Here is a 26,324-nt window from a genome sequence, read left to right on the forward strand (position 1 = left end):
TTAAGTAAAGTTTAATATTTTGAATGCTATCAATTTTGCAATTTCGATTTGGACAACAAATGTTCCAAAAGAAATTATGTCAAATTGTTTTCAACACTGCAAAATTCAATGGAGGATCGAAATCTCAAGCGACTTGAATGAACTTGTGAAAACGTCATTTAAGAACTTGATGATTTTAGTTATCGCAAATAATATCCGTCAATAATATCTTAAATGACCCAAATAGAAAATGATACATGTTCAGAAATCTAAATTTAGAAGAAATTGAAAATATTATCGGAAAAAACAATGTTGTATAATACCAAAGTTGTAAGGACACACTCATAACATCTAAAACTCTTTACAGTTTAAAAAACAATATCACAACTTTTGGGTGCAATAATAAAAGTTAGAGATGGACTTTATCTAAAATTAAACTTTAACAAAAAAACAGAACACTATTGGACCATATTTCAATAAATTGTCTTAGATGTATTTATATTTTTAAAAAATATTAATTTATAATATCAATAGGATGATATATTTATATAAAAATCTCCTGAAAAATATATTCTTTTATCGAAATATGTGATTTTTTCATTAATGCCAATTGGAATTGAAAAAAAAAATTATTTTAGAAGATTATTAATTTCTCGAATCTTAATTTAATAAGGTTTTACGGTAGATAGATAAGAAAGGATAAAGAGTATGTAAACACGTGGCATCCGTTGATTTCTTATTGTATGAATAACGGCTTGGATCTCTCCAACAAGTTTGGATGTCACCACCGTAGATCTTGTCCGTACTTGAGTCCACAGTAAGACTTGTACAACCACCAATATTTTTCTTAAATAAATCCTCAATTTATAAAAATTCCACGTCCATATTTCCAATTCTTTTGTAGCCTCAAAATTGTTTTGTTAAAAAATAAGAAAGCTTCAGATCACTGCAATGGCGAAAGTTCCCAACAGTCGTATTGAAAAAAGAAAAAGACTAACAAGCAAATAAAAATGAAAATGATGTTATATCACTCAACTTTTATTAATTTTTTTTTTATAAATATCTTTTATTTTTAAGAAGCTTATTCTCAAGTATATTTCAATTTTTTTTGATTAATCAAATATAAAAAATTTAAAAATATTTCTAAAACGTGTTAACTACAGCCTAAATACGGCAAAATGAATTAGTGGGAGAGCCTAATATTTTTGGATACTTCCTCCAACACGAAACACAATGTGTCAATATAGTCAATGCTGTTTAATGAAGTCAATTTTTTTTGATGAGCTTGTAATTTTAATAACTATTTATTCATTTTTATTTATATGTCACAATTTAGATATTACATTCAGTAAATTTATTGTTATATATTTATTTAATTTTTTTTTAGATTAAATTTTCAATACGAATATGATTATGACAAAAGGAATACAAATTAATCACTATTATGAAAGTAATAGTAAGAACAAATTGTTATTAGTGTTTTGCTTCTCATCTTCAATATTAGGTATCAAAGTGCCGATGTAGTTACGGGATGCCTAAGGCTAAACTCCATCTATAACAACTAAATTAAAATACTAATTACCAATTTTTTAACTAAAAGACAGAAATTGAACCAAACGAGAAAAGCATGTGGTGAAGGATAAATTGCGCTCACCATTTAGTTAACTTCACTTCACCCATTTTGCTACGACAAACGCAATTCGCTCACGTGCGCGCTCTCCTCCTTCCATGGCTATTCCTCTTCAATTCTCTAGTATATCCACTCGCACAGATCTCTCCTTGCCGGAGACTAGAACTTTCAGGTTACCGAAACCTTTCTCCGTCATCAGATGCTCCGCCGGCGAACCTGTTCCTTCCTCGTCGGCTACTGCTGAGTCAGAGTTCGATGCTAAGGTTTTCCGGAAGAATCTGACCAGAAGTGCTAATTACAATCGTAAAGGTTTTGGACACAAAGAAGCTACTCTTGAACTCATGAATCGCGAATATACCAGTAAGTTCTTGCCTCCATATCCATAACTTAATTTCAGTTTCCCTACTTTAGGTTCTGGGACCGATCATCAATTATTTGCCATTCAAAATTATACATGAGAATTTAGAGAACTTGTTTGGGTAAAAAGTCTTCCAATTTCTTTTCTTCTTCTTGAATTGGATGATATATAACTACTCTATGAATTTCAGGTGATATCATCAAGAAATTGAAGGAGAATGAATTTGAGTATACATGGGGAAACGTAACCGTAAAACTTGCAGAGTCCTATGGTTTCTGTTGGGGGGTTGAGCGTGCAGTTCAGATTGCTTATGAAGCGAGGAAACAGTTTCCAACAGAGAGGATTTGGATAACTAATGAAATTATTCACAACCCCACTGTGAATAAGGTTTCTTCTTATAATCCTCACATGTGCATGATGCCATCGTTCAAGATTTTCAGTTTTTACTTTATTGTAGGAGGAAGACTGTGAAATTGTATATATCATTTCTCTCCGGTCTTCCCTACTCTACATATATCTTGGGAATTTCCTCGATATGCCTCGACTTTTAGGCTGTTGGTGGTTTCGTATATATAGTAGTTGCTTACTTAGAACAAGTTGCAGCTAAGGATAGGAACTATTGCTCTCATGCTTTAAGACATGGCCTTTCATTCTTATGTGAGACTAGTTACACATAGAAGAGTACTGGCTTTGACTATAAATGATTTTAAAAATATCCTTTTTACATATAGTTTTTTTTTTTTATTAAGAAGATGCAAGCTTTTTTTCATATAGTGATTACCTCAAATCATGTATAGGTTTTCTCTGGTGCCCCATTCCGCTTTGACAGGTTTATTTGTCTGTTTCCCTTCTTCTAGACATAAAAAGTACTTGAATGGCATGAAAATTGAGAAGAGGAATATGTGAGAAGAAAGGATTTTTAGTTAGTCTTGATGCTGAAAAGCTAAAATAGTATAATTAATTTCTGGTGCAGAATTTTCGAATGGGATATATAGCTGGTGCACATTCTTAATTTGAAGTATAGTTCTGATACCACTGATGCCATCCTCTGCATTTTGTGCTTTTTGTACTTTCATAGGCAGGCTATGTTCTCGTTGATGCCAGTTGTCTATTTGTTTTCTCATCTTATCTCATATAAATTCTGAAAAATTACTTTATCTGGATCAGAGGCTAGAGGATATGGATGTTAAGAACATTCCACTTGAGGAAGGGAAGAAAAACTTTGATGTTGTTGACAAGGATGATGTTGTGGTTTTGCCTGCTTTTGGGGCTGCTGTTGATGAAATGTTGGTTTTGAGTGATAAAAACGTACAAATTGTTGATACAACCTGCCCGTGGGTGACTAAGGTTTGTGATCTAGTTGCTAAAATGAATTGTTGGCCTCTATGTCCCTCGAACTATATTAGAGTTCTCATAAAACTTAGTACAGGTTTGGAACACGGTTGAAAAGCACAAGAAGGGAGAATATACCTCCATTATCCATGGTAAATATGCTCATGAGGAAACTGTTGCGACTGCATCCTTTGCTGGGAAATACATCATTGTGAAGAACATGGCAGAGGTATTTCAACGTCACACCATAAGTGTTCTTTGCTTGAAATAATGAGTTGGAATCTCATCTTGCTTATTCTATGGAAATTCTTCCTTGATGCAGGCAACTTATGTCTGTGATTATATTCTTGGAGGTAAACTTGATGGTTCTAGCTCAACCAAAGAGGCATTTATGCAGGTGCTGCCTGAGTTGCCTATTTGACCTGCAGTCTACAGTTGCAGTACTTTGCATTAATACTGATTCTGTGAATATTTTTCTGTATAGAAATTTAAATATGCAGTTTCTGAAGGGTTTGATCCGGATGTTGACCTTGTAAAAGCTGGTATTGCAAACCAAACAACTATGTTGAAGGGAGAAACAGAAGATATTGGTTAGATTATATTCAGAGTATCACTCCCTATTATGGAATTTCTCCAGACTGCAATCATGTAGTGATTTAGTTTCTTTTGATATACAGGGAAGTTGGTCGAGAGGACCATGATGCAAAAATATGGGGTGGAAAATGTTAACAACCACTTCGTAAGTTTCAACACTATATGCGATGCCACACAAGTAAGTTCTCTTACATCCTCCTTGTCCCTAAATTTCACTACATACAGATGACGGTGTTATGTGCTTGTTTATTGCATCATATGTTCCTTTCTTCCTCTTTGCCTTGAGACATTCTAGTTAAAATCTGACTAACAAATCGATATTCTACATCTATCATTCTATGTGATGCACATCCATTTTGGTATCTATTTTCTTCCCATAGTACCCACCTCAATTTCTTCAGCAGTACGTTCTTCCATATATCAATTTTAGATCTCAATTACCTAACTAATAATATATTTTATTAAAAGTGATGTAAAATGTCGAAGAAGGTAAATTCAGCCTACTCTTTAGTGTAATTTGTTTATTTCCTAGCCTAGACTACTTAGTCTTCATCTTTCGGTTAACATCGATTGTCATATTTCTTTGGTTTGGGGCGGTTGGGGGAGTGGAGACGAGTGATCCAATTTAGGATAAGTCTTGGTCTTTTCTCTTTCTAAGATATAAGAAAGTGGTTACCAACTGGTCTTCTCACCTCATGCTAACAGATGACGACAATGTTTGGGTGTATGATGCCTTATCCTTACAATGGTTATGTTGGAGAATTTGTACTCTTTCCATTTAGATGGAACTAATTAATTGAAATTACGCTTATGAAAAAAATGCTTGCACTGGTTTCCTTTTCTCCCCCCGTAATATATGGCTTCCCTCTCCTATGTACCTCTGATACTGAAGATTACTATGTGCACATACCATGACATGTTTGTGCTAGGCATGATTAACAGGACATTAATAATACATCTCAAAGTTTTCTTGCTACTGGCACTAGAAGGGTGGATTTTTGGCATGGTCTTCTAGAGTCATTTATTGTTAATGTTATCTATTTCTTCCTTAAAAGAAGGGGGAGCCTTGGAGCAACGGTAAAGTTGTTACCGTGTGACCTATAGGTTACAGGTTCGAGCCGTGGAAGCAGCCACTAATGCTTGCATTAGGGTAGGTTGTCTATATCACACCCCTTAGGGTGCGGCCCTTCATCGGATGCTGCGTAAATGCGGGATGCTTTGTGCACCCGGCTGCCCTCTTTTATTTGCATGAAGGTCTGAACATTGGATTTATTCTTTCTTACCAAACCATTATAGGACCTTCTGTATTTTCCTTTATTTTGTTGCTTTATATCATTATTTCTTGACCTATTACTTGTCCCTACTTATAACAGGAGCGTCAAGATGCAATGTATAAGCTGGTTGAGCAAAAGCTGGATCTTATGTTAGTGATTGGTGGCTGGAACTCAAGTAACACTTCACATCTACAGGAGATTGCAGAGGAACGTGGAATTCCCTCATACTGGATTGACAGTGAACAGAGAGTAGGTCCTGGAAACAAAATAAGTTACAAGTTAATGGTAAGCTGATTTACTTACTCATTCTGATTTGCAACTAAATTTGAAGAGAGTATTTTTGTTCTCATACCCACGTTATTTTGATAGCATGGTGAGTTGGTTGAGAAAGAGAACTTCTTACCGGAGGGTCCTATTACAGTTGGGGTGACATCTGGTGCATCCACCCCCGATAAGGTAATTCTACTGAAGCTGCTATTATGGTTATTGTGCTTTGTATAATTATCCTTTTCCTTCTAGTTCTTATGTTACCAATCCAAGTGATATGTTTCCAAGTTTCCATCTATGAAACTTGTTGCTGCATTTACTGGCTCTAGTGTGATCACGAGAAAATGGACTTATGTAGGTTGTTGAAGATGTCCTTATCAAGGTGTTTGATATCAAGCGCGAGGAAGCCTTACAATTGGCCTAAACAAGATTGGAACTCTTTTAAGATAATAGGAGTGCTGCAATTTGGTTCCACCCCCCAAAAAAACTGTAGGCTATGCTGTATGTGCTAGCTCAACTATGCTAAATAACATGTTCTTGTAGATGTACAACTCAGTTTTTATAATATTATTATAAATATGCCGCTGTCCAGCTCTCAAACCTTGCCAGAATCAATGTCAATTTGCCAGTGAGTCCGATACAGTAATATGCTTTTCCTAGAATGAGAAGATTACTAGTATTAATGGTTTTATATCTTATTTTTTGTTTAAAAAAAACTATATATATGCGACGTCATCACGACTGTTGCTGAGTCTCTGTTGGTGCACCCCATGTCTTTACTCTTATCTCCGCTTGAACTGCCTGCAATTATGTGATTTCTTAGTTTACACTATCAATGCAATGCTAATTACAGTAAACTCAATGTCCATTACCTCTTTCTGCCAATTGGTTCGACCAATAATAACAAGTAGGATGATTGTTTGAAGCAAGCTGCCACCAAGCATTGCATACCATACCCCTTGTACACCAAGTTTAAACTTGTACCCAAAAAGTGCTCCTAATGGCAAACCAAAACCATAATAACATCCAAAGTTTACAAACGCCACTAGAAATTGCCATCCTGCACCAATTGCTACCCCTGCAAAATGTTCCATTCATTCAGTATCCAAAGTACATTTAAGTTGTTTTTTTAATGTGAGGTAAAATACATACCATGGAGAACAGTTTGGACGCTGGTAATGAAGGTGGTTAATGCAAGAATACAACCCAACTTGGATGTCTCACTTATAACCTTTGGCTCATTTGAGAACATTCTTGGAAACTGTGTTCTTGTGGTCAATATGATAACTGAAAAAAGAGCTCCAAATATTGCTGCCATCAACACATTGACTCCAATTGTGAATTTTGCACCTTTTGGATTTCCTGCCCCTAGTTCATTTGAAACTCTCACACTGGTATGTGGAACATAAGGTTTAGCCAAATTACTAATAACAATTTTTATCAGAAAAAAAGAAGAAGATGCTTGTTTGAAACTGCTAACCTGGCTGATATAGTGAAACCTATGATAAACATAATTGCCCATACTTGCAAATTAATGCTGCAATATCCAAAAAAAAAAAAATACTAAGGATTCAGAATGCTTAAAACAAGGGGAACTGCAAATGGGGAAATCGGGTATTGAACCTCATTTGAAAGTTCAGGTAGCCAACCGACTAAGCTACAAAGATTCCTCCGAATGTATGAAGGTACTTATGAATGAATTTATGGAATATATTTTACCAGATTGATAGTGAGTCAACAGCAACTTCAGCATCCTTCAAGCCTCCTACAACTAAGATCACTGCTGTGAAGTACCATACCTCAAAACTGCCATCATTACATTCATTCATCAGGGAAAAAATATTGATTCAGAGTATGTAACACACTCTCAGATGTACTGAAGCTGAATTAGTCTATGTTGCTCGAATCCTTCAAAAATGTATGGGCTTAACATTTTTGGAGAGTCCGAGCAACATATGAATTTGTAGTCACTTACCATAACATTATAGCTGAGGAAACTGAGAGCTTCAAGAATTTGGCTAATGACTTAAAAGCCAAAAATGAAAAACCAGTCCATGCCTCAGGAAACCAACCACAAACAATATAAATAATCTTAGCCACAACCAAAATCCAATAAGATATATTCCCAACTACTGCAGCACCAACAAGTCCCATACTCAACTTTGTCACAAAAATCCAATTCAACAACACATGAATAGCCAATGTCAACGTTGAACTAAAAGCCATAAACCAAACTTTGCTCTGAGCTTGAAGAAACTTCTCTGTAGGATAGTGCAATGCACTTGCAAATATTTGAGGAATTATCCAAATTGCAAATTTACCAGATAGATCAGATATATCTGGATCTTGATGTAGGAGCTTCATTATTTTAGACGCGAAGACATAAGTCGGTGTCAATAACAATGCTGCCACTATACTTATAATCCATGATCTTTGTAAGTAAATTCCAAGCATGTTGTATTCCCCTGCACCAACTGCTTGACCACAAAGCGTCTCCAGTGCACTTCCTAATCCTAACTAATATCATAGAATTCAACAACGAAATGAGTCATTTTTTGAGTCAATAGAAACATATCTAGAGCAAGTTCTGTTACTTCAACTGAATTCATTGTTTACATACCATTATTCCAATTACAAAGCATAGTAGAACATTTTGAACTTCAGAGACTGCAGCAAGCTCAAGTTTTCCAAGTTGACCAGCAAAGGCAGCAGTTACACAGTCCAAAGAGAATACAGAAACTGAACTTATAATTGCTGGTCCTGCTATGTGCCATACTTTTTTGAATTCATCTATCCATTTCTTTGATATCTGTTTTCTATAAGCAAAATACATTGCTTTCTTCCATAATTTCATACCTGATGCTCTTCTATCATACAAAGTTAGCGGTGTTTTTGCTCGAACTATGTATATAATATATGAAAAAAAATAATTCAGGTATATAGTTATCATACATCCAAAATCCACTAACTCTAAATTCTGAATTCGCCTTTAACTTTTAGTCGGTTCACTCCATTTTATCAAAAAAATAATTAAAAAAGGGGATAAATAGTTGATCAAGAACACAATGAATTCACAAGTGGAATAATGTTGAATGTCAAAGTTATTCTTAAATGCATAGTTGTGTGTACGTTTCTACCGCTGATATATTAAGTAATTTGACATCTATCTCCGCAACAACCAAATTAATTAGTATTTATACTCCCAATTTAAGTTTGTTATTCTACTTTTTTCTGTTTGTTTAAAAATAAAAAGTGTTTTTCTTCTATGTTTTTTTTTTTTCAATTTCAATATTTTATCTATCAAGTTTATGACAACAATATATACGTCTTTAATTATAACCACATAATTCAAAAGTATTTCGTTATTTCTTAAATTTGAAATTGGGATGGAGTGAATACCATGTTTAGTACTGCAAATTGATCTATCAAATATTTAAATTTTCCATGATTTTTTATGTAGGCAGATCTATCTTTTTCTCTACAGCAATTTTAGTAGTTTTTTTTCCAAAGAAATATATTCCTTAATAGGAAATATTCGGTCAGGTTTGTTTACTTCTATGTTCTTATTCTCTGATTAATTTCCTTTCATAGAAAAAAAAAATTAAAAAAGGACACAAATCTTTAATTAATTCTAGAAAAAAATTACTCCTACAAGTGTAGATTCAGTTCTATCTAAGCAATGACACCTATCATCTCTCAATCAAGCTACTCGATTTGTTTCAATTTATTTGTTTAAATTTAATTTAAAACAGAGATTAAAAAATAACACAAATTTTTATCGAGAAAAACTTTATAACATCGTATAAGGAAATAATACAATTACTGCAGTGAGGGGAATCCAGCAATGTTACTGGCGAAAACTTTATAACATCAGATCTTAACTCAGTACAAAAACAATTCAAACAAAACAGTATTTAAAATTATCAACTAAGAGCAAAAAATTGCATTTTTATTTAAACTTTTAATAAAAGCTTTGAAATAACAGGTATCTAACCTTATGATTTGTTGAAAGGGCTATTAACTCTGTTCATCAATAAAAAAAAATAATCTTAGTGGTAGTTTACTTCTTGAATGATGTTATATAGAGCCCTAACATACATTAAGGGCAAATAATACTAAATTGACAAGGATTTATATAGCCTTTGACTAGATTGCCAGCATTTTGAATTTTGTAAATTCTCATAAATGCTAGTAGATCACATATTAATATCTACCATTACTATAATTTGTATTTTCATTTTCTTTTAACTTTGGCTTTTCAAATTCTAGGACTTTTAAATACAACCAATAAATACATAAGCTAAATTTTATTTATTTTTCTAGTAGAAATACAGAAACTACAGAAAATAAAAATAAAAAGCTACTGATTCGTTTCAATACACGACCCTCCACCTAGCTTCGCCTTTTACAATTTATTTAGAAAGTAGCAGAGTTCAATTCTTTACAACTTCATAGCGTTTTGGTAAATATAAGACTTGCAATCAGGTCCATTGTGACCAAATTTTTGTTGCAGTCCTGAACAATTCTAATGCAAAATTTTCCGATTTTACTGTACTATATACCTATACGATTCTTGTATGATTATTGCATAGGCGAGGTAGTACGTGAACCAATGTGCTCAATCTCATCTTGACTAGGCTGATCACCATATGTTCTGATGCGTTCTTCAGCATGAATTGCCTGCACCAGATAAAGTATACATTCATATTCCCAAAATAAGTCTGTCTAGTTAATGGATCAAATTTCAGATTTGTAAACTTTCAAACCTCTTTTCGCCAATTAGCTTTCCACATTTTGAACGTCAAAACTATTGTTTGAAGAAGGGTACCAACAAGCATTCCTGTCCAAATTCCCTTAACACCAGTATTGGCAATGTAACCAAGACAAGCACCTAATGGAAGCCCAACCATATAGTAGCAAACGATGTTTATAATCGCGACTGAATATTGCCATCCAGCACCAACTGCTACCCCTGCACTTGCACAAGAAATGTTCGTTCAGATAACTTAGCACTACGACTAGTTTCAGTGTCGTTTTTTTTAACATTTGGGATGAATTTTGATCACCATGAAGTATAGGTTGAATGCTCATTAGAAAGATAGTTGCAGCTAAGAAGTATGCCAACTTAGATGTCTCATGTATGACTTCTGGTTTATCAGAAAACAATCTCGGGTAGTAGTTCTTAGTAGCAATTACAACAACTGTAAATACAACTCCAACTAGAGTTGATGTAATTACAGCAACTACTACTGAGAACTTTGCAGCTTTTGGACGACCAGCTCCCAATTCATTGGAAACACGAACACTGCAACCGTGGAATTCAAAGTGTCAAAGAGGAATACTTGAGCGTAAAATAAATAGCACAAACATGTAATTTTTTGTAAACCTGATTGCAGCATTGAAACCTAGAGTGATCATTAGTACCCAAAGTTGCAACGCCAAACTGTGACAAACATTAGAAAAGAGAGTAAGAATAACAAAAAGGTGATCAGCCTAGAAAAAAACTAATCAAATTCTATTAAGATTCAAAAGTTTCAAGTACCTGGTTGATATAGCATCTACTGCAATTTCCGGGTTCTTTAACCAGCCAACCATAAGGATCACCACAGTAAAATACCAAAGCTCCAGACTGCCAATGTTTCACAAGTCAAATATATCATCGAATCATCATATCAATCGTATTAGAATAAAGACGATAGTTAAAAACACACCTAAACTGTCATTTTCTTCGGGAGTTTCACAGCTCAACTATCAATTGTTTACTATTCCTATCTGAACTATGACCACACCTATCAGCTGAAGCTGATAGTTGAGGTATGTTCTATTTTATTACATAGATGGTGCTAGTAGAGATATGTAAAGGGAACACAACTGATAGTTGAGGCGTGAAACTCGTGAAAAAGTGATAGTTCAGATGTGTTTTTGACCATAACTCAAGAATAAAAAGTAATTCTATGACTCAAAATCAACAGAACTTACCATAACATGACAGCTGATGCAAGTGATAATTTAATAAAACCCCAGAGAGATTTGAAAGCTAACATAGAAAATCCAGTCCATGATTCAGGAAAAAACCCAGCAATAACATAGAAAATCTGAGCTAAAACCACGAGCCACCACGAGACATTGCCTGCCATAGCAGCCCCAAGAAGGCCATGCTCGAACTTTGTCACGAGCACCCAATTCAATACGATATGAAATACCAATATAACAATATTGATTACTGTCATAACCCATATTTTGCTTTGAGCTTGTAAGAACTTCTGAACAGGAAAGTTCAACGCGTAAGCATAGAGTTGAGGAATCACCCAAATCGCGTACTTCCCTGCAACTTCTGAAATTTCCTTGTCCTGGTGTAGTAGCTTCAATATTTGTGATGTGAATACATAAAAAGGTGTCAATAACAACGCTGTCGCTATAGTAATCACACATGATCTTTGTAGATTTACGCCAAGCATGTCAAATTGTCCTGCTCCAACAGCTTGTCCACAAAGTGTCTCAAGAGCACTTCCCATCCCTAACTAATACAACACACACAAAGAACAAACAAAACATTCAATCCATGTGAACACATCAAACACATAAATAAGTAATTAAAAGTACGTTCTCTCTAACAGCTTAAGCTTATAATAACACATTTTAACTAACACATTGCAAATACATACCATAATTCCAAAAACAAAACCTTCAACAACATTCTGAACAACAGAGATAGCTGCTAGCTCTAGAGAACCAAGATGTCCAACGAATGCAATGCTAACAAATCCAATGGAGAACTGAGAAACCGCGGTGATAATGGCAGGAGCAGCTATTTCCCATAACTTTTTGGATTCATTTAAGCTCTTTTTACTCATCTTCTTAGCATCATCATAATCATCACCTTCAAATCTCCTTTCCATTTCAAAACTCCCCAATGGTTCTACAACCATTGTAACAAAATCCCCTGTTTTCTTCCTCTGTTTTTCTTTTCCTTATTACAATTACATGCTATCTGTTAGTTAAATTCAACTATATTTTATATATAAAGTTGGTAGCTACGGACTACGTGCATACAATAAAAAGTCACTAATAATAGACTACAAGAATAAAACACTGACTTCTTTTTTTTCGTATGGAAAATAAATTTAACACGACAAGAGAGTTGTTCGGATGATTAATCTCCCTTACTTTTAACCTGAATATTGTGAGTTCGAGTCACTAAAGGTGCAAAAGGGTGGAAGCAACTAGGCAGGACAAAAAAATAAATTCACTAGCAAGTAAATATCGAGGTCTTGTCACAATAAATATTGTATTCACAATGTATTTAGGTACTTCGTCGATAGATTAATTGTGATGTTCAGTTTTGCATACTTGTTCTAGAAAAGATTTTATCTACTAGTGTTCTTCTTTTAGTTTCTAAATTATTCAAACTATTTATAGAAATGAATACTTTGACCATAAAGAAAAAATCCTTTTTTTTTTGTGCTTAGTAAAACATTACAGTATGTGAAAGCCATTTTTTTTATTTTTACTTTTGCTTTTATAATGGCAACCTTTTCAAACTATATAGGTGTGAATAAAACAATGTTACTAAAATAGTAGTGTCATATTAATATTGATAATGATAAGGTGGGAAGTTAATTATCCATGAAATTAGGATGAAAAATGAGAATTTTTTAAATTAATTATTAGATTATACATTATGGAAAAAAATAAATATATCAAAAATTTGGTGAAAGGCATAGTTGACTTTCAATACAACTCAACCACTTTGTTCGTATTTCTGTTAGCATTTCTCTATCCTTTTATTTTCATATATATCAAAAAAATAGTAGCACTATTAACACAGACATATTTATAACACATATACATGTATTAGAAATGTATTCAAATCAATTCGAATATAGAATTTGTACCATACAACTGGATGTACTAATTATTTAAAGGCATATAGAGGTAATAATATATTTTTGATCATATTATTGTAATACTCGTTCGGTTGATCTATCAATGTATTGACTATTATGAATGAACATTGAATATGATTTTTTCCTTTTCTAGTATTTATAAAGAAAAATTTACAATTAAAACAAAACATAGATATGATTATGATGGATTTCTAAAGAAAAACTTCATAATAGCATAAAGAATGTCGATAGTATATATATTATTTAAGTTATGGATTCAAAATTATACGGTCTTATCTAACTTTTGGATTGATAAAGTTAATGCAAAATACTCCTCTTTTGTATAGACATTTATTAGTGTGTATGTTCATTTTAATTCGTTATTAAAATCTAAAATTTTTATATTCAGATTTAGTTGAACCTTTAATGTAGACTTCTGATACGGAAAATTAAAATCAGAAAAGAAAAACTAGAGTTTTTTTTTTGCCTCAAGTGTTACTTCCTAAAGGGGCTTTGTTCCATTATTGACCATATCTATGTTTCGATGGCCTAACAACAAACTCCTTCGATTATAGAGAGAAACTTTTTATTTCCGTGCTTATTTTATTTGATGCAAAGTATTTCTAAAGTACACTTTTAATGAAAAAAAATCCGATCAAATACTATTCCTTCAAAAAATGTTCATTAACTTTTTAAATTAATAACGTATGGATCATAAAATAACATTAAAAGTTAGTAATTTGGATGATGTAAATGTGTAAATAGTTGGTGTCATGCAAGTTGTACCTAGAACGTAAAATCTTTGTAGAAGTTCAACTCTTACCAAACTCTATAATACTTTGACACTATTATATACTTTATCATCATATATAATATTTGATAATAATGTGATATCCATCTCGTAATTATAGACAGCAAAAACTAACTATACACATGTTCATCTTACCAACCCCTTAATTTTGAAATCCTTTTCATACGTGTTACTCTATGTAATTAATTTAATTACGTCTACCTATATTTTTTCACTAAGTCTAAGAACCAAGTCATTACGAAAACTACTTTTTTGGTCACGTAACAACTTTTAGGAAATATAATTTGATGAAATGTGTTGTCATTTTCTCTTTCACTGAAATAGAATGACATAAAAGTCAGTAAGGAAGTTATAAGTGGAAAAATCGGTTGTCCCATTTAACTTCTTTCAAGGATATTATTTTTTTGGTAATTCTCACATTATAAACGTCATTTTAGTTTTTTTTTTTTTAAAAAAAAAAACATAATTATACTATTTTAGAAATTTAATTGATTTCTGTTTTCAATTATACTCATAATGTTAAAGAAATAATATATTGTATTTAAATATATTGTTATAATGAATGTTAAAGAATAATATGTTGTATTTAAAAATAATACACTTGAATTTTTTCGTCAAGTAAAATATGTGATATCTCTCAACAATATAAATAAATTATTTTATTGAGTATCATCAAACCTCGTTTTAATGTTAGCATTCTCCACAACTGATTTCCATGATATATTTGTTTTTTACTAAAAATATTCTACTACGTTCATTATAACAATATATTATTTTTGTAAAATTATTCCTCCGTAACAAGCATACTCAATTACTGAGTAAATGATATTGGTAAGAAATATATTATATATAAAAATAAAATATTAAAATGTATATAGCAATGTCAGTCACAAAGTAAATTTCAAGTATAACTATTTAAATTGAAGAAACTGTATTTAAATGGTGTGTATTGATTATGTTCATAACTCATAACTAATTACATTTTTACATTTTTCAACATTTTAGGTTAAATTGGTTAAAAATGTATTCGTTCTTCTCCATATACAAAATCATTAAATTAATGTTATTTTTTTTTTTACTTTTTGCTTATAACAACTAAATGAAATCTAAATGTCAAAGGTCGGTACATATATAATAACGCTTCATAATAACATTCAAAAATAATTCAAACAAACCCTATCATTATAACAAAGTTCGATCGTACATAAAAAAAATAATCCAATATTTTTCTTATTTAACTATGATATTTGAGATTTACACCTTTTTCAACTGTTATTAAATCACACTCTTAATTACCACGATACTTTAATACAAATGAGAATACCATGTTACAGAATTCAAATTGTGTACCCTCGTGAAAAATTTGTCCAAAGTACCACAAAAAGATAAATATTCCTCCAATTTAGTCTTAATCATTGTTTCTGGAGTATTATAAATGATAATTAAATGGTCAAAGCTCAGCCATAATATAGGTAGATAGGAAATTGGTTGTCATTTGTCAAAACAAATTTGTGTTCAAATTCTTTACACATCTTATGAACAAACAAGTCCCACCAAACTCTGTTATTTAACAGTAACCAAAACCCCACCAACATAATCCTCATTTATTAAAATGTTAATTGGAAATAATTATCAACTATACCAGAGAAAATAATGATGCATTATATTTTTAAAGTTATGGTTTGCGATGTCAGTAGTAAATTCTTATAAATAAAATTTATGTTCCACACTTAAAATACTGGATTCAGATAACCTGATAACCAGAGGCACAACCAATGAATGTTTGAACCTTCATAGTTCTAGATCTAATCTTTTTAAGTTATCGAGATTAAACTAACACTCTCGCTCCACCCCTGCTGCTAACATGAAGCTACATCCAATGCTACCACATAACCACAAATATCGTCCGCAGAAAATGAAATTTAATAAATCGGAAAATAAGACGGTTACCTAGAATGTTTTTTTATATTATTTTGTATGATCAACTACTACTACTATTTACATGTTTATATACAACTATTTGAGAGCAAAATCAATCCCCAAAGAACCTTTTTTCCCTATCATACATACTAATTTATACACCTGTAATACCTCTACCTATCAGCCCACCACCACAAGAGAATTGGACAGCTAATTACATTACAAAGTCAATAATTTGATCTATAACTTGTCCTACACATGCTATCAAATCAAGATTTTGTGATCAACTTTTTTTGACTTCATTTTTGTACTAACTTCAGCTACTTACATATCAAAAATCTTTCTTGTTCCAAATTCCAAGTTGCATTCTGATGCCAATGAAACTATCAGATTCCTCTGTACAAGATGATTCAAATACCTCAGGGACTTGATCAAGTGAGTGATCCACTGTGTCCGAGGACTCTCCCTTGTCTCGGTTAGTCTTACCACGAACTGCCTCAGTTATTCCATCTTGGAAGACCGAGATCTATCGAAAAGATTCATACAAGTCAGAACTATACCGAAGTTGAATTTAATAGGTCAAAGTTGTAGTCTAAATGTGACAGAGTTTCACCTGTGCATGTGACAAATAACTAATGCAAGTTGAAAGCATTAGAGAACCAAGACTAGCATAGACAATTGGTGCTTCTGAATCAGTCTGTAGGCAAACATAGAACACACTTAATAAAAAATAAAAATTATTTGGATGTTGCTACTTCAAATGAGGATTTATTTTTCTTGTACCTTTAGGTCTGAGTCATGACTACCAATCGCGTCTGCAATGACAGGTTTTGATCCGTCAATCTCAATTGGGAGTTTGGAGTTTGGTCTTCTAACTCCAGTACTTACGGTTTTCCTCAGTACTTCCTTTCCATTAAGGTCAAACAGAGAAATATCAGTATGGAACTGTGAAACCTGCAATACATATATATAGACAAACAGAGAAATAGAACTGACAAAATGAGTTATTCAGCAGTTTGTGGAAAGGGGAAATGTAGTTAGTTAGCTCACGTAGATGGAATGTGCATACCTCTCCACTTTCATCATAGTCCACGTAGAATCGATTGACATGAATATCAGTACGTGAAGCATCATCAGAAGGAGAAGATAGAACCCCTGACGGTGTAAGTACATCCTCCACAACAGGATTTAAACCCTGTGGAACAGTCACAGCCTCTCCTAAAGTACCTGCAGCATCGAGAGTTCCTCCTGACATTACAAGCAGCAGCGCCAAATGTACTCCAATTGAAGCAATTCGATCAGCCAACCCCTCAAGTGCATGTAGAGTTGGACCTTTTACGAATACCTAAAGATGCAGAGGTTGCTGAAATGTTAATATAATCCAATTTTTCCTATATTGTTTAACGAAGTAACTTCTCAAGAAAAAAATCACAAAGAAAAGGGAAGTGCTTTAGCAGCCTTGCTGATAATTCTCGCTTCTTGCACTCTAGCATCTGTTTTACGAGTAGAGCAATAAATATCTTGATTCACTCATCCCATTGCATAGCCTCTACCATTTTAGTTATTACACTAAGGGCTAAGATGAACCATAGGCTAAACAGCAGAAGAAATTGTTTTGTATATACCTCATATCCAGCTCCCATTCGCGTGACACCCGAGTCTTTAACCGATGCTCTAGGTGGAGTGTCTGCATCATCTTGCTTATGAATTTCCTCAGCTGAATTCAAGAAAGACCTCCTGCAGATTTAATCAGTATGTTTTAATTTAAATCTCCTTTAGAGAGACCTTAGCATAAAAAAATTCACTCAAACTGGAATCAAAAGCAGACCTTCTTGCTACCTTCACAAGTGGAGTTTGTGTTGTGTATGTGCAAGCCATCAATGATGCACCTAACAGACCCAATGTCCCAATGAAAATAGGCGATGAGAACATGTGATCAAGGCCGAGGGTGATCCATTTCGAAGAGAGTAGGCTGAAGAGAGGATGATTTTCAGGAATATTCTGATAGACAAATTCTTGAACCTCGCCTTGTCCAACCACACAACTTCCTGCCGGTAAAGGAAAAAATGATAAATAGAATGAACTCCAGTCATAACAGAATATTCAAATAGAGAGGCACCGCATTATAATTATCAACTATAAAACAACAACATATCCAGTGCAGTCCCACAAAGTGTGTGCTCTAGGAGCCGAGAGTAATAATAATAATGTTCAGCACATATATAGTCATATAGACATCAATATACTCGATTCCTACTACCATAGAAATAATGCAGACTCTGTTTTCTCTGTTCTCCTCTTTGATATCGATGGACAACCAATCGCGTAATCCATAAAAACGGATGTGCCTATAGCACATGTATGCACTACTCTAGGACTGTTATTTGAACTACTAATTCCAAAATTATGAATGACAAAAGATCAAAGGCCAAACCAATAACTCATTAATTGTCTATCGTGCATGTTCTGCATCCAAAAACAACAGCAAGTCAAAATTCTTACTAGAAGCATAATAATGTGATCATAAGTATACAAACACCCACGAATAATTAAACGCGGAATAGACATTGAGGATTCATATAACGAACACCAATAGTTTATAATTATAGGTGTGCATCTATTTTGCAGAAGTTATATATATATCGAGAAATTACTAATAGCAGCAAGTAGAGAGAGGTAGATCAAAATTTAAACTTGATTGCCTCAACCATTTAACAATTGCATTTCACAAATTATGTGTTATAATTTGATATTTTGTTGAATTTTCTTGTTGAAAAAAATAATAATATTGGATTCAGTTGAACTCGTATCGTAATCTACACCATTGCATGCATGAAGTCAAGAAGAGTGTTAAGTATTTGTGATTACCTAAGGCCATTAAGGCAGCAGCAGCAAACGTCTCACCAATTGCCAAAGGCAAATTCAATAGTCCTTTCAATAATTCCTTTTTGAGCTTAGTGCCATTATTCCGCTCCAAAAGCGGCAGCGCTACACCGGAATCCGGCCAATTAGAAATTTTATTTTTCTTGCTAATTTTCATCCCTTTTGATGAAGGATTGAACTTACAAGTAAGAGAAAATGAAAAGGTTGCACCTTTTTTATTATTAACACCAAGAATTCTTGAATTTTGAGGAACAAATAATTGATTATGTAAATAGAGGGGATTAATTGAAAATTTAAGTGTTTCCATTGATGTGGGGATTTTAATTAATTTGGTTTAGTTGTGGAGTTGTGACTACTGTTTTTGGTTAATTTATCTATCTACATATATTATTTAAAGGGTGTGTACTACAACTATTTATACTTGTAGTACTTACTTCGTTAATATTGCTTAGTACTTACTCCTACGTACTTTTACACAAATTATACGCCTTCGTCTGGCATTATTTGTCATAATTTCTATTTTTAAAGTTAAACTATAAAAAATTTGATTAACATTTTAAGATGTACTCTTTTCGTCATATTAATACGCAAAAAATTACAATTTATAGTACTTTTCATATAGTTTTAGAATATTTAATTTTTTCGTTTAAAATATCGAATTAATATAATCTAATTTAATTTTGAAAATTAATTAAATTGACTTTTGAAAAACTCGACATGACAAACGATTCCGGACGGAGGGAATACTACTTGGCCAACATTTTAAGCAAACAAAATAAGGATCAGACTAAATTAATTAATGCATAATTTTCCTCTTCATTTCTCTAAAGATCATTTGTCTCATTTTTTATACGATACTATTTATTGTTAGTAGTATTATATTTTACCTATATTTTTTGCAATTTACATTCTTAAAATCTCAGAGTAATAAAATTTCTAATACAATTATTGAGAATATAAATTTTATTCTATTAAAAAAATTGAAGAATCAATATTTGATGATAAATTTACGATAAATTGAGATGTTTTGATTCACGTATTTAAAACTGTTATTCTTATTCTCCATTTAGAATAAGAAAATGAATCGGAATCTATACATATTTTGATGAACCCATTTTACGTTTTTTTTTCTAAAATTATTATGACTGACCGTTCTCTATATCACATATTTATTTTTTTGGGCAAACATATAAATCTTTTTAATTACACACACAGATTGATCAAATCTCGTGTCAACGTACTAGAAGTGTGATGTTAAAACTAAAGCGGATTGGACTTATTGTAGGATCAAAGTATAGATCGTCGCACGTTATTAGAGTAGAAGGTTAGTAGATAATCGAGATCTCTCTAATTTCCTTATTAGTAGTACTGTTGTTCTTACTATACTATCCTTTATTGTATTATTTGTTGGTGCTACTTGTTGATCTCTTAATTGTTTTCAACGTGATTTCTTTAAATACTGTATTTGTTTTACGTGCTTGATTTATGTTATGTTTTACTTGAGCCAGCTCGGACGTACCATCTCTAGCTTTACAAAATAAGGTTAAGGGTACTTACGCAAACCGTTGCTAGATCACTCCATTTGCAAAATATATTGAAGAATTGAGAAATACCCTAAAATATGTAATGTACTAAATGATGCAACAATCGCGCAAGCTAAGGCATATGGACAAAGACAACCATGCATGACGTGCTTCCATAAGCCTAAAACTTGCATTATAATACACACAATCTCCATCACCATATGCATGTGTTTTAACCTAACCAATTCTACATTCCTTTCATGTTTCAACAAAAAGTCTCATTTCTTACGAAATCAAAACATTTTCAATCACTTCCCATTTCCCAATAAGGGGGAAATTTCATTTGCATTTACATTTGCCTCATCTCAAACTACTTAGTTTAGGACAAATAACAAATATAAATGATTAGTTCCTTGAAATTAGGTACTAATATTGTTAAATTGCCATTTATGCAAAAGCAAGATTCCAACCTTGCCGTGAAAACAGCTAGAATAAGGATTTTTATTTGTTCTTTACCTTTACGTACAAGGAATATATGCAATGCACTCTAACAATTCCCAAGTATTGCTTTACTTGTGGGATATCCTACCTTAATTGGATATGTTTAATTGTTGATAATAATTCTCATAAAAGAATAATAACATACGCTTAAATCATTTTAACACCACATGAATTGCCAATGTCAAGTTGTCAACATACGTACAAGTCTAGTTAGACTGATCAAAGCTCAAAATTAGATCATTATTAGGCACTTAGATTGCAAGTCCAACCTAAAATTACATGGAAAGAAATAGTCTCGATTTGGATTGTGACTTAAAAGTAGTTATATATTGTTTTACCAATATATATAGCACAACTTTACTTTTTCATTCTCATAAAATTAACACCATTTTCTTATAAAGAAAAAAAAACAAGGAAATATACGTAAATAATACTCGTCTTACTTATTTGTTTGTCGCAGAATCCTAGACAATATTGTGCATTGAACAAACAAGATAATGGAGCTAAGGTAGGGCGCTGACATTCACGTAAACTCAATAGTTTTTGTTGGTATTTGTTATGATTTAATAAGTTATGTGTGTTAGTTCGAATGGATAATTAAGTTATGATTTAATAAGTTCAAAATTAGGTATAGATCATGAAATAGAGTTTTTTTACACCTGAAATTAACATCTAAAGCTAAGATTATAAACGTTCGGAATTTCACTTATTTATAATTATACTAGTCTCTAGAAAAACGGTCATAATCATTTACTTTAAACATTAAATGATACAAAAATGATGACATTTGAAATAAAACTCATTGACCTGCACTTTTTTTCATATGTCATGACTCAACTAATTTCATTACATACTAAAAGATATACTAGTATGCATTATTTGCCTTCTATAACGGTACACATTGATTTTCATATGTCATGGCTGACAAATTAATTACGTACTAAAAATACTTTCTTCGTCCACTTTAATTTGTCATGTTGAGGTTTTCGAGAGTTAATTTGATTGATTTTTAAAGTTAAATTTGATTACATTAATTCGACATTTTAAATAAAAACTTAGATATTCAAAAATTTTATAAATAATATTATAAATTGCAATTTTTTACATATCAATATAATTAAAAAAAATATACCTTAATATGTTAATCAACAATTTATAATTTAACTTTAAAAATAAAAATCATAAAAAGAAAAATAGTAAACTAAAAAAATATTAATTTATTATTAATATAAATTTTATATTCCGAATCCATCCACAACGTGCTAGCATAAGCCTACAACTTGCATTATAATACACACGACATGTGCTATTCGTAAGACTTCCATTGGACTACACACTAACCAATTTCAACACTCCTTTCAACTAAAGTCTCTAACCTTGCGTGATGAAACCACTTTCAAACCTCGGAAAAATTCTTTTGTCCAGAAAATATTACCAAAATTTAGTCAGAATAATATTTTATTTATATTATTTTACCTTTTTAAATATTTTTATTTTAATATATTTTAATTTAAAAAAGAATAAAGATGCATTTATTTTAAAATTAAAAATAATTTTTTTAATTTTCTAACTAAATTTTCTGACAATTTAGCGTTACCCTTTCAACCACTTCCAACAAGGTAACTTCATTTTGATTTATTCACATTTGTATCATCTCTAACTTGAAACAAAAAGACACGCGTCTTGTTTTAACGTATGTTGCTTACTTTAATGCTAATATTTTAACTTTCCCATCCACAAATTAAAACAGAAAGAATAAGGGCTTTCTTTGCCTTTACGTACAAGTTTGAGTAAATGCAATGCACTCCAACAATTTTCAAATATTGCTTTTACTTAGCTTGTAGGATACCGATATATTTTTAACTTGATGTATTAATAAAATATAATTGTTGAAAAAATTCATTTTCTGTGATGTCCCCTATCAAACTAGAAGTTACCAAAAATCATTGAATCGTTTAAGAAAGAAAGTCAATTATATAAGAGAAGCCCAACGTGTATGATTTAGCGGAAGCATTTGCAAAAATGGCCTTCTGTGAGGCCACAATTTAAAATTGTCCCCTCTTAGTCCAGAGGGCTAAATTTGGATAAAGAGGGACACAATTTAAAGAGTAACATCAAGAAAGGCCATACGATGTAAATGATCCAAAGGATGGACCTACCCTTTTTGGCCCAACAAAACTTTCACTTTGGGCTGCCATTAGCCTAACTTGAATTACTCTACTTTGAAATCCAAGCCCAAACATATTACCCACCCAAAAAATTCATACAATTGTATGGAGTCATTTGGTAGCTAGATAAGGAAAAATGCACAAGTAGAAACATACTTATACTATACTAAGGTCTTATTATCCCCTAAACTTATTTTATAAGTAATTTTCTACTCTTTTTCGACCTACGTGGCACTAGCTTAAAAAAAAAAGTCAACTAGCGTTGGGCCCACAAAATAGTGTCATGTAGGCCAAAAAGAGGTAGAAAATTATTAATAAAATAAGTTCAGAGGTTAATAGGATCTTAGTATGGTATAAGTATCTCTGAGATTTTGGGTATAGACTGAGGGGGAGTTATCCATGTATTAGTTTCCGTATAACTAATATATGTGTAGAGGAAATCTATGTATTATTTTATGCATGATAGAAGGTGGAATAACTAATACACGCATAACATAAAACATAGATTCACTCATAACTAATACTTACATATATTATTAACGTGCATGACTCTAACCAGCTACCAAACTACCCGTATGGGTTTACAAATGGACTGAAGAGAAACTAGCGATAATGTGAATCAAGAATTCACTTAGGCCCAAACATCACCCTCTTTTGAATTGGTTACACAACAGTTAACAGGAAAAGCTCCACCATCTTTTTATTGGAGTGGAAAAACATGGTGTAGATCATACTAGTAGTTCTAATTAATGACAGTAAATACATAACCCTAACTCCTAAAGACGTGCAAGAAAGTTGCACTGGTTTTTACTACACATATTTAGGTTTAGCACACTATAGGATATACACATGTATTTATGAAATAAGGGAAACAATTAAGAGGAAACCGGCGATCAAGAAAAGCACCTTCATAAAGAACTTAGTCCAATCTAGGTGGTTAGAGTGATGGAAACCATGAGCATAACCTCCATGAAATGAACCAGAAAAGAGGTATGGAACTCCGCTAGTCGCCCCATAAACAGTAGCATCATGAAATCCATGTACATTATTTAGACTAAACAAAGCTGGAATAGCTCCAACAAGAGCAGATAATGTTGAGTTTTCAAACCTTGCACTCGGCATGGGCATGGACATGAGTCCGCCTATGGAATCAAATTCATCATGTCGGAGGTAGTCCATATCTACAGCTGGAGCGGTTTGAGGTCTCTGCCCCACTGGACGTTTAGGAATATTGATTCCCGGTCTTAACCGAGATCTTGGGTCAGAACTTGCTTTGCCTCGTCCATATATTGGAACCAACTTGTGCTCTTCTATGAGAGCCTTACATATTGGACACTCGTGGGAATGTGAATGAACTTGTAACCATTCGTAAAGGCATGGCCAACAATAAAGGTGTCCACAAAGAGTCACTATAGGATCTTGAGCTAATTCAAAGCAGATATTGCATTCAAAATCACCAGAGTCAGAATTCATATCTGCTGAATGCAAAGCACCCAATGATCCACCTGCCCTATAATCCATATCCACAAACCAAGAATCAAAAACCTGCCATCGAATCATAGCCGGAGGTCAGACTTCAATTAACCTAGAGACATCATGGAACGAAATGACCACGAACAATAACATAAATGTCCTTCCAGAGGAGAAATGAAAATTTATAAATAATATAATAGTAGTATGTCACACTCCTACTCAAGGCCTCAAAGTTTTTTAATCTCAAGTTATTAGACAGTAGAGCTTGGGATATTGAAGAACCTAACATGGAGCAATTTCCATACTATTTTACTTTCAAAGGTGTAAACATCAACTGATTCAGATAACTTACTGCTTACCCTCCTCTTCAACTATCTTCCTACTGAAATGCTAAGTCTACTACAGGGCTGTGCCCTCTATAAGTTCCTTTTTTATAATGAAGCATTGCTTTTCAAAAAGAAAGGATTTTTCCATGAATCATTGATTATCAACTTTCACTATAATGTTGACCATCTAACTTCTTTAATACTAATACCAATAAAAAAAAAAACAATGATAAAGTACCCACAAGATAAAATTAGAAACCCCTATTTAAGACAAAATTCCAAAACAAGATCCCAGCATAGTTGAACTTGAACCCACCAAAATTTATTACTAGGATGTCAATTCAAACATTATTCACTTCATTTCCCCATAATTTATCTTGTCAAACATTCTGGGTAGTTAACAATCAAATTCTCTTACCTAAAAACTGGCAAAAAGAAGAAGCAAAACAGATCTAATCATAACAGAGCAAAATAGTTCAATATTTGACACAGTAAGCTAAAACAGAAAGAGAGAATCCACCTGGAATCAGATGACAGACACTACATGAGATGAAAAGGGAATTTGGAATGGGTTTGGCTAATACCATAAAGTGATTTTTTTTTCTCAGCTCTATTGTCGGTAGGTGCCTAATTTTACTATTACCTATACTCCCTAATGATCTGCTTAGCTAGTTTTGTCAATCTTAATTAATCAAACATGGTCCCTCCAACGTTTTCGTGAACATAATTTCGTGGAAGGTATGTCGGTAATGCCTTTCTTAGTATAACAAATCTGAAAGTTCATTATTGATTTTAATATAATGTATCGATCAATTAATGAAAAATACTCAATTATGAATTGTCTACTAGTGAATTATAACAATTTGATAATCGTACAAGTTGTCAATCAAGGATCAATTACGAACTGTCTATTAGTGAATTACTTTCATCATTTTAAAAAAAATGACTCATTTCTTTTTTTTATAACACTTTAATTTTAACTTTCCACGTGGCATTTTTAACTTTCCACGTGGCATTTTTAAGATCACGAAATTAAAGAATATTTTGGTATATTTGACATAACTTTAAATTAGAACCACAAGATTAAAAAATATTCTTTCTTTTCTTAAACTCCGTTCCAAGTCAAACTACGTAAATATTTTTAAAACTAAGGGAGCACAACAATTCGATAATTGTACAAATATTGCCACGTATAGAACTGTGGTAAGGTGGGCTATTAATTATTTATTTATTTGGTTAAAAGGTCATATTTATTTAATATTATGCATCATAAGAGTAGCACAAGATTGGTTGCGGCCTAGTAACATTAGTACACCCAATAACGTAATGGCTTTATATGCGTTACAAAAAAAAGGTTCCTTTGGAGGCCATTTCCACCTTTTAATGCTTTTAACACACA

At 32.4% G+C, this 26,324-nt stretch overlaps 5 protein-coding genes across 10 annotated transcripts; 1 reads left to right on the forward strand and 4 right to left on the reverse strand.

The window, feature by feature from the left end:
- The first annotated feature begins 1,631 nt into the window (after positions 1-1,631).
- Positions 1,632-6,034, forward strand: HDR (4-hydroxy-3-methylbut-2-enyl diphosphate reductase). Its single transcript, NM_001247799.2, has 10 exons — positions 1,632-1,969; positions 2,158-2,354; positions 3,135-3,314; positions 3,397-3,528; positions 3,622-3,696; positions 3,784-3,889; positions 3,977-4,071; positions 5,267-5,452; positions 5,537-5,623; positions 5,793-6,034. The coding sequence occupies exons 1-10, from the start codon at positions 1,708-1,710 to the stop codon at positions 5,856-5,858; spliced, it is 1,386 nt and encodes a 461-aa protein (NP_001234728.1). The 5' UTR covers positions 1,632-1,707; the 3' UTR covers positions 5,859-6,034.
- Positions 5,975-9,541, reverse strand: LOC101243940 (protein DETOXIFICATION 33-like). 3 transcript variants are annotated; one of them, XM_026028653.2, is made up of 8 exons: positions 9,429-9,541; positions 8,055-8,301; positions 7,410-7,951; positions 7,154-7,240; positions 6,915-6,971; positions 6,587-6,825; positions 6,307-6,512; positions 5,975-6,235 (listed from the first exon to the last, which is right to left on the reverse strand). In XM_026028653.2, exons 2-8 carry the CDS (start codon positions 8,286-8,288, stop codon positions 6,170-6,172), a joined length of 1,431 nt encoding a protein of 476 aa, XP_025884438.1. In that variant the 5' UTR covers positions 8,289-8,301; positions 9,429-9,541; the 3' UTR covers positions 5,975-6,169. The 3 variants fall into 3 exon arrangements, with proteins under 3 accessions (XP_025884438.1, XP_010315291.1, XP_019067462.1); XM_010316989.4 differs by having other exon boundaries at positions 8,055-8,290; positions 9,429-9,532; XM_019211917.3 differs by lacking the exon at positions 9,429-9,541 and having other exon boundaries at positions 8,055-8,551.
- A 181-nt stretch (positions 9,542-9,722) lies between these two features.
- LOC101244238 (protein DETOXIFICATION 33-like) lies at positions 9,723-12,484 on the reverse strand. Its single transcript, XM_004231374.5, has 7 exons — positions 12,100-12,484; positions 11,414-11,955; positions 10,977-11,063; positions 10,821-10,877; positions 10,501-10,739; positions 10,201-10,406; positions 9,723-10,114 (listed from the first exon to the last, which is right to left on the reverse strand). Exons 1-7 carry the CDS (start codon positions 12,361-12,363, stop codon positions 10,016-10,018), a joined length of 1,494 nt encoding a protein of 497 aa, XP_004231422.1. The 5' UTR covers positions 12,364-12,484; the 3' UTR covers positions 9,723-10,015.
- Positions 12,485-16,077: 3,593 nt separating this feature from the next.
- Positions 16,078-19,326, reverse strand: LOC101262460 (cytochrome c biogenesis protein-like protein). 2 transcript variants are annotated; one of them, XM_004230807.5, is made up of 7 exons: positions 18,920-19,326; positions 17,880-18,099; positions 17,677-17,788; positions 17,121-17,396; positions 16,835-17,005; positions 16,665-16,748; positions 16,078-16,577 (listed from the first exon to the last, which is right to left on the reverse strand). In XM_004230807.5, the coding sequence occupies exons 1-7, from the start codon at positions 19,239-19,241 to the stop codon at positions 16,383-16,385; spliced, it is 1,380 nt and encodes a 459-aa protein (XP_004230855.1). In that variant the 5' UTR covers positions 19,242-19,326; the 3' UTR covers positions 16,078-16,382.
- A 4,431-nt stretch (positions 19,327-23,757) lies between these two features.
- On the reverse strand, positions 23,758-25,685 carry LOC101262966 (uncharacterized). Of its 3 annotated transcripts, none has more exons than XM_004230809.5 (2): positions 25,446-25,685; positions 23,758-24,671 (listed from the first exon to the last, which is right to left on the reverse strand). In XM_004230809.5, the coding sequence occupies exon 2, from the start codon at positions 24,645-24,647 to the stop codon at positions 23,982-23,984; it is 666 nt and encodes a 221-aa protein (XP_004230857.1). In that variant the 5' UTR covers positions 24,648-24,671; positions 25,446-25,685; the 3' UTR covers positions 23,758-23,981. The 3 variants fall into 3 exon arrangements, with proteins under 3 accessions (XP_004230857.1, XP_004230858.1, XP_019067463.1); XM_004230810.5 differs by lacking the exon at positions 25,446-25,685 and adding an exon at positions 25,344-25,441; XM_019211918.3 differs by lacking the exon at positions 25,446-25,685 and adding an exon at positions 25,168-25,314.
- Positions 25,686-26,324: the final 639 nt, after the last annotated feature.

Source organism: Solanum lycopersicum, chromosome 1 (genome assembly GCF_036512215.1).
Source record: "Solanum lycopersicum chromosome 1, SLM_r2.1".
Lineage (NCBI taxonomy): Eukaryota > Viridiplantae > Streptophyta > Magnoliopsida > Solanales > Solanaceae > Solanum > Solanum lycopersicum.

Bases quoted from the DNA above. Each gene is read 5' to 3' on its own strand.
- HDR (NM_001247799.2), top strand. From the start codon at position 1,708: ATGGCTATTCCTCTTCAATTCTCTAGTATATCCACTCGCACAGATCTC. The intron at 4,072-5,266 runs GTAAGTTCTCTT...TACTTATAACAG, and splicing joins CTATATGCGATGCCACACAA to GAGCGTCAAGATGCAATGTA. The intron at 5,453-5,536 runs GTAAGCTGATTT...TTATTTTGATAG, and splicing joins AAATAAGTTACAAGTTAATG to CATGGTGAGTTGGTTGAGAA.
- LOC101243940 (XM_019211917.3), bottom strand. From the start codon at position 8,384: ATGATAACTATATACCTGAATTATTTTTTTTCATATATTATATACATA. The intron at 6,972-7,153 runs GTAAAATATATT...TGGATATTGCAG, and splicing joins GTTGACTCACTATCAATCTG to CATTAATTTGCAAGTATGGG. The intron at 6,236-6,306 runs GTAATGGACATT...ACATAATTGCAG, and splicing joins GAACCAATTGGCAGAAAGAG to GCAGTTCAAGCGGAGATAAG.
- LOC101244238 (XM_004231374.5), bottom strand. From the start codon at position 12,363: ATGGTTGTAGAACCATTGGGGAGTTTTGAAATGGAAAGGAGATTTGAA. The intron at 11,064-11,413 runs GTAAGTTCTGTT...AAACATTGGCAG, and splicing joins GCATCAGCTGTCATGTTATG to TCTGGAGCTTTGGTATTTTA. The intron at 10,740-10,820 runs GTTTACAAAAAA...CCACGGTTGCAG, and splicing joins GGTTTCAATGCTGCAATCAG to TGTTCGTGTTTCCAATGAAT.
- LOC101262460 (XM_004230807.5), bottom strand. From the start codon at position 19,241: ATGGAAACACTTAAATTTTCAATTAATCCCCTCTATTTACATAATCAA. The intron at 17,397-17,676 runs GTATATACAAAA...CTGCATCTTTAG, and splicing joins GAATGGGAGCTGGATATGAG to GTATTCGTAAAAGGTCCAAC. The intron at 16,578-16,664 runs GTGAAACTCTGT...TCTTTTCGATAG, and splicing joins GTTATTTGTCACATGCACAG to ATCTCGGTCTTCCAAGATGG.
- LOC101262966 (XM_004230809.5), bottom strand. From the start codon at position 24,647: ATGGATTATAGGGCAGGTGGATCATTGGGTGCTTTGCATTCAGCAGAT.